This window comes from Perna viridis, chromosome 1 (assembly GCF_037379345.1).
Source record: "Perna viridis isolate PV_CMFRI_1.1 ecotype Kerala chromosome 1, ASM3737934v1, whole genome shotgun sequence".
NCBI classification, from domain to species: domain Eukaryota; kingdom Metazoa; phylum Mollusca; class Bivalvia; order Mytilida; family Mytilidae; genus Perna; species Perna viridis.
In genome coordinates, this window is record NC_142445.1 from 71,826,989 (window position 1) to 71,838,475 (window position 11,487).

At 31.8% G+C, this 11,487-nt stretch overlaps 1 protein-coding gene across 1 annotated transcript in view; it reads right to left on the reverse strand.

The window, feature by feature from the left end:
- The window catches only part of LOC148630256 (voltage-dependent calcium channel subunit alpha-2/delta-3-like), a 29,174-nt gene that overhangs the window by 16,225 nt on the left and 1,462 nt on the right, over nt 1-11,487 (reverse strand). The window contains exons 2-13 of the mRNA XM_088564303.1: nt 7,471-7,664; nt 7,060-7,209; nt 6,495-6,643; nt 5,467-5,619; nt 5,073-5,237; nt 3,671-3,799; nt 3,171-3,299; nt 2,483-2,604; nt 2,100-2,203; nt 1,539-1,792; nt 1,063-1,207; nt 466-606 (exon numbers count right to left, since the gene is read on the reverse strand). Of these exons, the coding sequence (XP_088420429.1) occupies nt 466-606; nt 1,063-1,207; nt 1,539-1,792; nt 2,100-2,203; nt 2,483-2,604; nt 3,171-3,299; nt 3,671-3,799; nt 5,073-5,237; nt 5,467-5,619; nt 6,495-6,643; nt 7,060-7,209; nt 7,471-7,635 (1,806 nt within the window). The 5' untranslated portion in view covers nt 7,636-7,664. The remainder of the gene's footprint in view (nt 1-465; nt 607-1,062; nt 1,208-1,538; nt 1,793-2,099; nt 2,204-2,482; nt 2,605-3,170; nt 3,300-3,670; nt 3,800-5,072; nt 5,238-5,466; nt 5,620-6,494; nt 6,644-7,059; nt 7,210-7,470; nt 7,665-11,487) is intronic.

The following is an 11,487-nucleotide window of genomic DNA, read 5'->3' on the forward strand; positions in this document are numbered from 1 at the left end:
GAAGAAGTAAAGTCTCATTTATTTTACAGTATCTATACAAGTTTTGAGATAAAATGATTAAGGGCTATGAGGGACAGAGTTATATGTACTATTGACAAATAACATTTATTTTGCTGATAATGCACAGCTATGTTGTCACTGATATCTCGACATGAATGTTGGAGATAATATAGAACAACACTGTGTCTGAATTAGAAATCACTTCCTAACTGCATACATAATTTCTAGAATATGTCAAAGAACGATTTTTAGCCATTTCTGTTTCAGAGCATCTACATATGTAGGAAGTTGCTAAACTCCAAATAAGTAGAAATAGGTTTTTGACTCCTGTGGTCTAACAACAGCAACAGCGGCCATGATTTACCCTTAATCTGCATAATTGACACAAGTTTTAAAAGAATTTTGAAAGAATGCTGGTGCCTAAATTGAGTGTAATATTCCAGTGATGATATATAACAGTATTACCCTTTTCCTATTATCATGTGCTTTCTCTGTCTCTACTTGACCTTCTTTACCATTTTTCATGTTGTTAATTACTTCATGGAATATACCACTGTCATCCATTTCTAGTTTCTGTATTGGTATAAATATTGGATCCTCCAACAACTGAAAAAAAAAGTAAAAACCCTGAACCTTGTAAGGAAGCAGGCTGTAATTACCCTCTTTATGTACATCTATCATTATATGATGCCAAACATACAGATACAGTTTAATTAAAATCCAAAGAATGGTTCAGTAGGAATTGGGCATACAAGAATTCTTCACAATACTGGCATCAATTTCACAAAAAGTCGTAATTGAAAAGTTGACTGTAAGTAATGATGTCACAACAGAAAATAGCATTTTTCCGTCATAACTTACAATCAATATTACACTTACGACTTTTTGTGAAATTGACACCAGACTTTTATGTGGTGATTCCTATATGCCCAAAATTTATTTTTGCAGATAGAAAATGATGTAATTTCCTCTTTTTGCATTACTTTTCAAACTTCAATGAAGTTTTGCTTCTACATAATGTATACATTACAGTTCCATCATCATTCATTTTAAAGTACCTACATTTGTACTTGGTTTTAATTTGGGATGATAGATTGTCTCCCCTTGATCATTGATAAGAAATGAGATAACATTTCCCCACTGGTGTTTCTTCAGGAAATTCTCAATCTCATCTAAAGTAGCATCTACCCCTACCACACCAATGGTCCTGAAATAAGTCATTGTATTATAAATACATGTATCATAAACTTTTAGGTCATATTTCACAAACTATCACACATAATAAGTATTAAAGATTGGAAATCACAATCTTTCAAGAATGACATATTGTTATATTCAAGATAAGTCAATCCATGTAACCACTTCTAATTTTTTTCAACATCTGACCTTGTTCCTCAATAGAAATAAACAATAGTTATAAGAGAGAAAAAAAAAGTTTGTTCACTTAACTAAGATGTTTCATTACAGCAGCACAACAAATTTGACATGTTTTATTTTATAAAAAAAAGTCTTCTATCCACCAATAACAGATTTCTTACTTGCTATTGACATTACTAAGTATGGGAACAGCATATGTCACCATCAATCCCAGTCCCCAGGCATCCAGATAGGGTGATGTCCACAATGGCTCAGTACTTTTAGCATTTGAGGATAGAAAATCAAAATAGTTGCCCATCTGCGAGATCAGGTTTTCACCAATGGTAAGCTTTGTCATACTGCCTCTGTGGGTACAAGCTAACTTCCCTGGAAATTCTTCAGCATCGTCTTTGATTAAATAACTAAAAATTCTGGCCTACAAAAAAAAACAGATATTGACTCGCAAATCAATCACAACAAAATAAATTTAAGAAAACGACCTTCCTAGTTTCCAATTGTTACTTATGTGGAAACTATACACTGTGATCTTTCTTTTTCCTTAAAGAAAACAATTAAATGACAAAAATGATTTTAAATATATTTGAAGAATTTAGAAACTAATCCTATGTCTGCTCTATGAATTGTTTCAAGTGATGTATAAAATGTACAACTAATACTCATGTTGAAACAGATGTGAGCTATAGACAAAATCTACTCTTACAAGAGTATACAATGTGTAGTACCTGTGGGTTAAGATATTTCTGTTTGTCATCAGCAAGATTCCAAACCAAAGTCCAGTTATATTTACACAATGGACCAGGTACAAAACCACTTCTGGTGTAGTAGCCTACGAAAGTAATCAATTAAAATTTATTTTTGGACTATAGTGCACTAAAAGATTAAGATTAGCAGGTTATTCATTCAGCACCAGGATTTTCACAGTAAGTTTATATTTTCATTACACTTTTGACTTATAACAAAACTATATACTATCATTAAGTAAGTCTGAAAGTTCATATGTAGCTGTTCATGAAAGTAATCATAAAGAATATAGATAAATAGAAGGATTTCCTTCGTGTATTGAATTAATTAATTTTTAAATGCCTATTAGCCTGTTACTGCCTACCTGGTCCACATCTGACATTCTCAGAATCTGTATCCTTCCCATCAGTAACAAATATAATGATAGATTGACATCCAGTCCGAGGGCTCTGTGTCAACAGATCGTATCCAATGTCAAATCCTTTCCTGCAAAAGTAATAAAATACACATATAATGATGGATTGACATCCATTCCGAAGATGCTGTATCAACAGACTATACCCGATATTGAATCCTTTCCTGCAAAAGTAATAAAATACACATATAATGAGAGATTGACAACCAGTCTGAGGGCTCTGTGTTGACAGATTGTATCCAATGTCAAATCCTTTTCTGCAAAAGTAATAAAATACACATATACTGAGAGATTGGCTTCCAGTCTGAGGGCTTTGTGTCAAAAGATCATATCCAATGTCCAATCATTTCCTGTCAAAGTAATGAAGTACACATATTATGTGAGACAAACGTCTGGTTTGAGAGTTTCTTTATACTGAATATACTATATATCCATCTTTTAATATTCGGATTCCATGAAATTTATTAGGAAATTATGATTGATAAAATACTGACTAAGTTAGATATGGAGAGCTGCACCATGATTTTGTCAGCATTATTGGCCTTTAAACTACAAAAATTGCACTTTATCACACCAACAATGTTCATAACTGTAACAAACAAGTGACTCTATCAGTAACCATATTAACATAACCTACTCCAGTTCACTGGTGCCCCCAGCCTTTAGTTTTTCTATCTTAGCACCCAGATCTTTACGATGAGCATTGGTAGCTGGAACCAATTTCTCTTCCTGACAACTCAATACCTTGGTTGAATAAGCATGCCATCTAACAAAATATATAATCAATAAAATAATGAATGAATACAACAACAAAGGCATTTAAATTGCAGAAACAAACTGTGTGAATAGAAAAAAAAGAACGGATATGGTGAAATGTAACAAATGCACCAGAGTATAACCTAAATACAAAGTAGTAAATACTTTCAGAGATCACCAAAAAGCAACATGAATTTATTATCAAGGTTCACTTCATTTAAATATGACAGAATGAAAGTTATTCTTTGGGGGGTGGGGGGGGGGGGTGGGGGGTTTGATTTACATGATCTTTTAACTTAAACATGTATATTAAAGACTGTTACTGTTTTTAACTGAGTAGTTTTTTATAGTGTAAACTGATAAAAGTAGATGATGACTGACTTGCCAACTTCATCCCAGTAAGAGTCCCTAGCACAGATCACATTGACGTAGTCTTGTTTTGTCAGGGTATTTATCACTGTTTTAGCAACACCTTTAGCAATACTGAACTTTTCTCCATCCATTGACAAACTACAAAACAAAGCTTGGTTATAATTATCAGAAGTAATCCATACTTGTATATCAAATACATATACTAGTTGTGATATCAGAGCCCTATGGAAAAAGTCCAAAATTGAATATTAACATTTCAATCAATAGTAAAATTTACAGTATGCACAAGTTGATCTAAAAACTTAGTTTCAATTTTGTCCATGTATGGTAATTTTGTCCATGTTTTATGCCATTTTTTGTTACAGTGACTTTCCTGCAACCATGACGCTCTTTTGTTACCATTCTGCTGAACAATACAAAGGATTGACAAAGCTATTGGGATATTTAAACTGAAGTAGTTTGGGATCTTGTGCAATGGTTATTTTTAAATTAAAGATTTGGATTAATTGTTTTTTTTTCATTTGAAGTACAGATCTAGTTTGGGATCTAGTGCAATGATATACATGTAACTGGAATTATATGGAGAATATTTCTTAGTTTCAATTTCATTGTAATTGTTGTTCTGGATTAAGTGCTTTAATTTACAGCTCTGATTTGAGTGTTTTATGTGAAAAATGATTTTAATGGAATTATACTTATGGCTGAAGTGTGTTAAATTTCATCAGAACTACATATACATTTTGTACATGTATATTTCAAATAATTTGAAAAAATGTGCAAGAAACTTATAAGAATCCGAACTCTTGTTAAAGTAGATATTTGAAGGAATATATTTCAATGCATATATTTAAAAACCAGTATTCAATGGATTCAGCTTTGGGATGGGATGATTCAAATAAACAGCAGCATAACATTGTAACTTCAAGTTATTGTTCATTCCATGAAAGTGTTACTATTTTACTTTAATTTGCCATTTCATATTTGCTATCCACTTGGGCACCTGTGGTTTTAAAGCTTTTTTTCTTCGAAAAATAAAAACATTATTGACAACCAATAGTTTTCCACATTAGTACTTTTCCTGTGTTAGCAAGTACAAAAATATACCAATTATGTAAAAAAAAAAAAACACATTAAATTCCCTCAAAACACATTGTGAGTAATATTCATAAGCTGAAAAAATTCCATATGATGTGAAACATAGCCAGTATTTGCTGCCTTACACCTGACCAGGTAAATTTTCATGGGTGAGTGGCTACCTATTCATCAACTCTTACAATTGCAACTGGTCAGTTTAAATGTCCCAATAGCTTTGGCAATTCTTTGTATTGTTCATCAGATTGGTAACAAAAGAGTGTCAGGGTTGTAGGAAAGTCACTGCAATTTTAAATTTCACAGAAGTTTGTATAAATACCTGCAGTCCAGTATAATGACAACATCTTTAGGACCACTAGTAGCAGCTATGTACCAGGGTCTTACTCTTGGATCATAATCATTGTAAAAACCAGCAAAATTTGTTGACCATTCTCTGCCGGGGTAAATCCTAACAATTCCTGAAGTGGACCCAAAATACTGCCATCTGCAGAAAAAAAAATCATTTAAAATAGATGTAAGAGTGGATAAATTATTGTAAGGATATATCAGTCTCTACTATAATCTATAATAGTAAAGATTTCTTTTTACTGTTTGTAACCATTTTTTAGTCAAAAGATTACTGTAACTAATACATGTTCAAACAAAACTGTATTTATCATATATTTACATAGTTAGTACTGAATACCAGGATTACACAGCCTGAATAGTTTTACCTTAGTGATGTATCTTGTGCCTGGTTGACTTTAAATGATTCCTCCAGACCAGCAGTGAAATAGACGGCTTCAACAGTATTAGTATCATCTCTAGGTACTTCATCAGCTATCTTAATTGTAGAGTGATTCCAACTTACTTCTTGTTTAAAATACCTAAAAAACAGATAATGTTCCTCAGTGTATTTTTGTATCTTCATGATTCAAGGTACATATGAAATTGACACAATATACATAGAAAAGACAAATCATTGACATTAATGATACATCATAGAAATTAGTGATAAATCATTGACATTAAAGACAAATCATTGACATTCATGATAAATCATTGAGATTAGTAATAAATCATTGACAGTAAAGATAAATCAATGACATTAATGATAAAACACAGAGTGATGACCTTAATTACCACTGGCTGTCTTAATCCAGTGAAAACTGAACCTTTATTTGACAATGATGACCTTAATTACCACTGGCTGTCTTAATCCAGTAAAAACTGAACCTTTATTTGACAATGATGACCTTAATTACCACTGGCTGTCTTAATCCAGTGAAAACTTAACCTTGATTTGACAATGATGACCTTAATTACAACTGGCTGTCTTAATCCAGTGAAAACTGACACTTTATTTGACAGTGATAGCCTTAATTACCACTGGCTGTCTTAATCCAGTGAAAACTGAACCTTTATTTGACAATGATGACCTTAATTACCACTGGCTGTCTTAATCCAGTGAAAACTTAACCTTTATTTGACAATGATGACCTTAATTACCACTGGCTGTCTTAATCCAGTGAAAACTGACACTTTATTTGACAGTGATAGCCTTAATTACCACTGGCTGTCTTAATCCAGTGAAAACTGACCCTTTATTTGACAGTGATGGCCTTATTTGTCTTCTTATAATCTTAATTCACAGCTATAATTTTTTCAAATCTTACTTGGGATAGAATACCTAAAAAAAGTTTTGTATAGTCATAGTAATACTGTTTTATACAATACTCAAAGAATAATTGTATATACACACGGAGTAAACTTGCGATCAGCAGGAAGTTTTTCTGGAATATCAGAATCATAGTAGTAAGTCTCATTCAAATCTGACAAGGACATAGAGCTTAGACTTTTATTCTGCATCTCAAAACTATCATACAAATCTCTCACAGTAGCTGCCAACCTCTGAAAAAACAACATTTAAACATGTTTTGTACATATTGCTTTTCATAAGATTTTTTTTTCAAATTGTAACACAATTTCAATTAAGTTTATATAGATACCATGTAAATGTATTTCAGTAATAGAACCCTAATACATATATTTTCCTAAACTTCCAAACCTTAATAAATTGAAATACCATTAGTCATAATTTCGACTACACTTCCATCACCTAATGCTTTACCCAGAACTAGCTACATGTAAGTTATTGTAGCACTTCACAGGGTATTTTGAGAAAAGGGCAAAGACTGAGGGATGACAGTTGGGTCAGGCAACAACTTTTGGTGAAACCATCAGGATGCCAGTTAACAGTTGAAGTTCAATATTAATGCATATTGTCACCTTAAAGAACTAACCTTTTGTTTTATGTTAATTTTTACCTGAGCTGCTCTTTTCTTCTTGTTAAAATAATCACTCAGTTTTTCTTTCACCTCCTTAACTATTTCTTGTCCATCCTTTTGTTCAAATGTGTATGTGGCTTGGTCTAAATAACTCTGCGAAAAATCCCTACAAATCCCATCACTGGCCAACTGAAAAATAAAAAGGTGTGTTTCAAACCAGTTTATAATGATCACTCTTAGGGGAAAAACTGAACTAATAAGCAATTACTCTTTAATCCAAGATAAATTTACATTGATAATCAATAACTTTTAGCTGCAAATTGGTTACAATACCGGTTTATGAAAAGTTTTTCACTTTGATTGCAATATTCAAGTCTATTTGCATTCTTTGTTTTACTTTTTAAAAAATAAGACTCAATTATATATGCATAACAATATAAACAATTTTACCTGAAGTATGTAATTTTCAATGAGTGCAGCCCAGTTCTGAACATCTCCTTCCAATGACCCCATGTCAATCTTTTCCTCGCCAGGGTAGCTGTTGACAATTGGTGGTTGGTAGATACATATCACAGCAACTATTACATGTACCAGAACCATACTCCAATAATGCATTATGCATGTACATTTGAATACAGAAAAATCTAAAAATAAGAAAATATGAATACATACATATCTCATGTACCTTCACATTGAAACTCAGTTCTAGAAAGTGGTCACCTAAATGGATGTCTGTGATAATCTATTTCATTTTAGCTTGTATGTGTCATTCACAGAAAAAGGACAAGTGTGAATTTTAATAATGTTATAGATCAATCTACTGTTACATTTGGCTCCCAAAGTGGGACAAATAAATGTATTTATGATATGGTCATCACCCTAATGACATGATTTTTTTTCATTTTTCAACAGTTAAAATAGCTCCAACAAAATGTATTTAGTTGAGTGATAAATTTAATCAGAAATAAATGAAACACCAAAAAAAAAAATATGCTCCCAAAGGGAGCGTTTATGGTTGTATTATCAACTACGTTCTGTATACTTATGGCAAGAAAAAGCATCAATATCCGGTTTGTACCTGCATTTTCAGGAGCTGAAAAACAGCATAATAGCAGCTTCATTTGTGTATACTTGTATATGTGCGATTGAGCGCCAAACCAGTCTCGGAAAATATTTGCTAGTTTCGATAATTAAATACATATCGAATCAAAGTTTTTCCAAGATAGGGTTGGCCTTATAGTCTGCAGTATGGCTACCGGATGTTTACAAAAATTATGTCATCAATATTACCCATAATTCTCCGGTCATAAAAATTGCGGAACGAAAACGAACCAAAAATAATCGATAAAAGAAAGAATTGAAACGAAACAATTCGATAAAATGAATCAAATCATAATAAAAACATAATTAAAGTATACTACATGAAACAGAATGCAGCGAAAAAAAATACAATAAAAGAAAGACGTTTCACAAATTTTAAGAACCATATTGTTAACCAGTGCCAGACAATTCAACCCAAAGACATTTCGGCCAATAGACATATCAGACCATGACAATTAGTATAATGCTTTAGGGCAAATATATGTCATTACAAAATTTACCATACTTGAAGGTATAACATATCAAATAAGATCTGACAAAAAAATTGTTTTTATTAACGTTTCTTCAGGAGCGTTAAAAGATTTCACCTTCATCATATTAATAAATAAATAAAAAATATGGTGGGCTAAAGGAACATATATAACACCATTTTTCTTAAAGGTCTAAGGATTTGATAGGGGTGTTGGAGCATATGTTTAAGACCTAATTGAGTACAGTTTAGAATCATTACATATAATTATTACATTACAAATGAAAAGTTATTAGTCAATTTAAGTTATTTTTTATTATTAAAGGGTTATTGTTTTCCATTTACTAGCTTGTAATCAAAATTTTTGTGAACATACACCATGTAACGTATAAATCCAATAGTAAGATGTGTGAAATACTTTCCACCAGAGAAGAATTAATCAATTTAGTCCAGAGATAATTTATAATAGTTTAATGTTTTCCATGGCTATTAAATTGTTTCCATACTCAACCTTAAGATGATTAAACACACAAGTATCTGAAAAGGTTTTCTTTGGAGACACTATAAAAAAAAGTGGGGCTTGGTTTTTGTGTGGGGTAAAAAGAGTTCACAGTGTTAGGTGTAAATGATTCAGATAGTTTTTGATGAGACATGTTATCCAGGATGCTTTTAGATATTAATTTGATTCCAGGATGTTTTACACAGTTTTTTCATCCAGGATATTATTTAATTGATAAATATTATCCATTTTATCTGAAGTATGAATACTATTCACTCTATGAGAACTATATTCAGGATATTATTTAATAATGTCATATGAAATAATATCCTGTGTACAATTAAGAATTGTTCATTCTATGTGAACTATTTTCAGGATGCTATTTATCATTAATAACGTAGTATGAAATAATACCCTGTGTACAATTAGAAATATCTCTAGCTTTTGTGGTGAAAATAGGCTTACCTGTTAGTATGTTTACCATTTTATGTTTATGTCATTTATTGTAATGGGGAAGGAAACGGTATTTCGAAGTACCTTCCTAATATTTCAAGAGTTATTTGCCTCCAATTACAGGGCACGTTAAAGGTAATAGTCACCGTTTAACCGGATGTTGGTCATCTAGCCAGGTAGTATAAAAGGTTAAATCAGTAGTGATTCAGTGTCAGTGTGTTGATCAAGCCTCGCATGTTCAATTGTGTCGGATTGTTTTATATTGTGCTGTGTAAGTAATTCCTTTGGGTTTAATAGTGAATTCTATGAGATAAAAGAGAATTATATTTAATTCTATGTAAAACTATCCATTGAATTAATATTGTGTTGTGTATATAGTAGTGTCAAAGTGAATGTGTTCATTTGTTTATATTTGTGCTGTTAGCATTTTGTTCAGTCATTCATGTTGTATTTTGTATGTAGTTTTCCCAGAACAGGGCATTATTTCTAATTATTCTATAATTACGTGCATAGGAATTTGTGTGATATAAGGGTTTGTTATTCCATTTAATTGATAGTGCCAGTGGATACTATAACTGATATTTGAAAGTGCCATTGGATAGAGCCATTGGAAACTTCCAGTATACATAGGAATATGATTGATGCATTTGCTAGAACTAGTTTATAGTTAATCACCTTTTCATGTGTAAAGTAAAACAAGGCCCAAGTTGTATAGTTAAAGAAGATATATTTTATTCCTCATCGTGACTTGCAGATAGCATTTGTCATATCTTTTTATGAACAATAAATTCTACTAGGAATCCTACTTTAACTTGGTACGGATCCATTGACCACTCAGGATTATACGTTACACTTTTTCATTATAAATATCATTATTCAAGTAGTGGAAACAATTTAGTAATTATGGCAAACTTTTCATTGTGAAATAATTTCCACAGGATAAGATTTCATCCATATAGTATTATGCCTTACATATACAATGTACATGCGTAAATGATACAGCCTGCAAACCATGTGTTTGTCTCTGAATAAATTTACAAAACCTTACAGTTTCTTGATTACTTAGTTAAGAATTTAGATGCCTACCTAGAAAGTGTGATGACCGTAGTCATAAATAAAATTGTCTGTAAAGAATAAGTTTTGGTATATGACACTAAATTTTATGCACACCAATTTATAGCGAGCGCCACAAAGCAGTGTGAGCTCTACCGTTATTACACATACTAAATTTCCCTTAAGGTTCCCCAATATACTAACGAAAAACAAGTCATGTCACGGAAGTAACAAAAAGTGACTGTCCTTAAGGAGAAAATTCATCATTTCCTTCAATCAAACACATAAAAAAATATAGGTTAATATTACATTTCTGTAAAAATAAATTAATCTTTTCTGATTGTTTTCAAGTCTTTTTTTAATGAATGTGTTTTACTTATTTAAAGAAGTGAATGTTTTTGTTATTAAAAACTTCGGGAAACACGTGGTTGTACGTACATGTACCTCCACTGTTCCACTGTTGCTGTTGCCAAGAACCCAACCTGCCTCGGAAAAAAATATAGCTTTTCTAAGATAGGAAAGGCTATCATTTTCTTGTTGGGAATATGCAGCTGTCATCTGAATTTTGTTTACGTCACATGATGTGTGTAAAATATTCCCACCATCCGTGCAGAACTGTAATATTTCCAGTATCTGTACAGATTGACCTGACAGACCAAAACCTGAAATGGATGTTGCTAGAGACGCCCTTAAGGAATAAAAAATGTAAAGTATTGTGAAGTGCTGTAAAGTTATTGACAATTTTGAGAGTGAGGGAAAATGAGGTATGCTCATGGGGTTGGAAATTTGGGAAAAAATATTGTTCAAGTCATTCATTTATTAAAAAGACTCCCCCATTAATTAACAAAACAGATTTTCAAATAGATATAATGATTTTGCTTGCTGCTTAAAT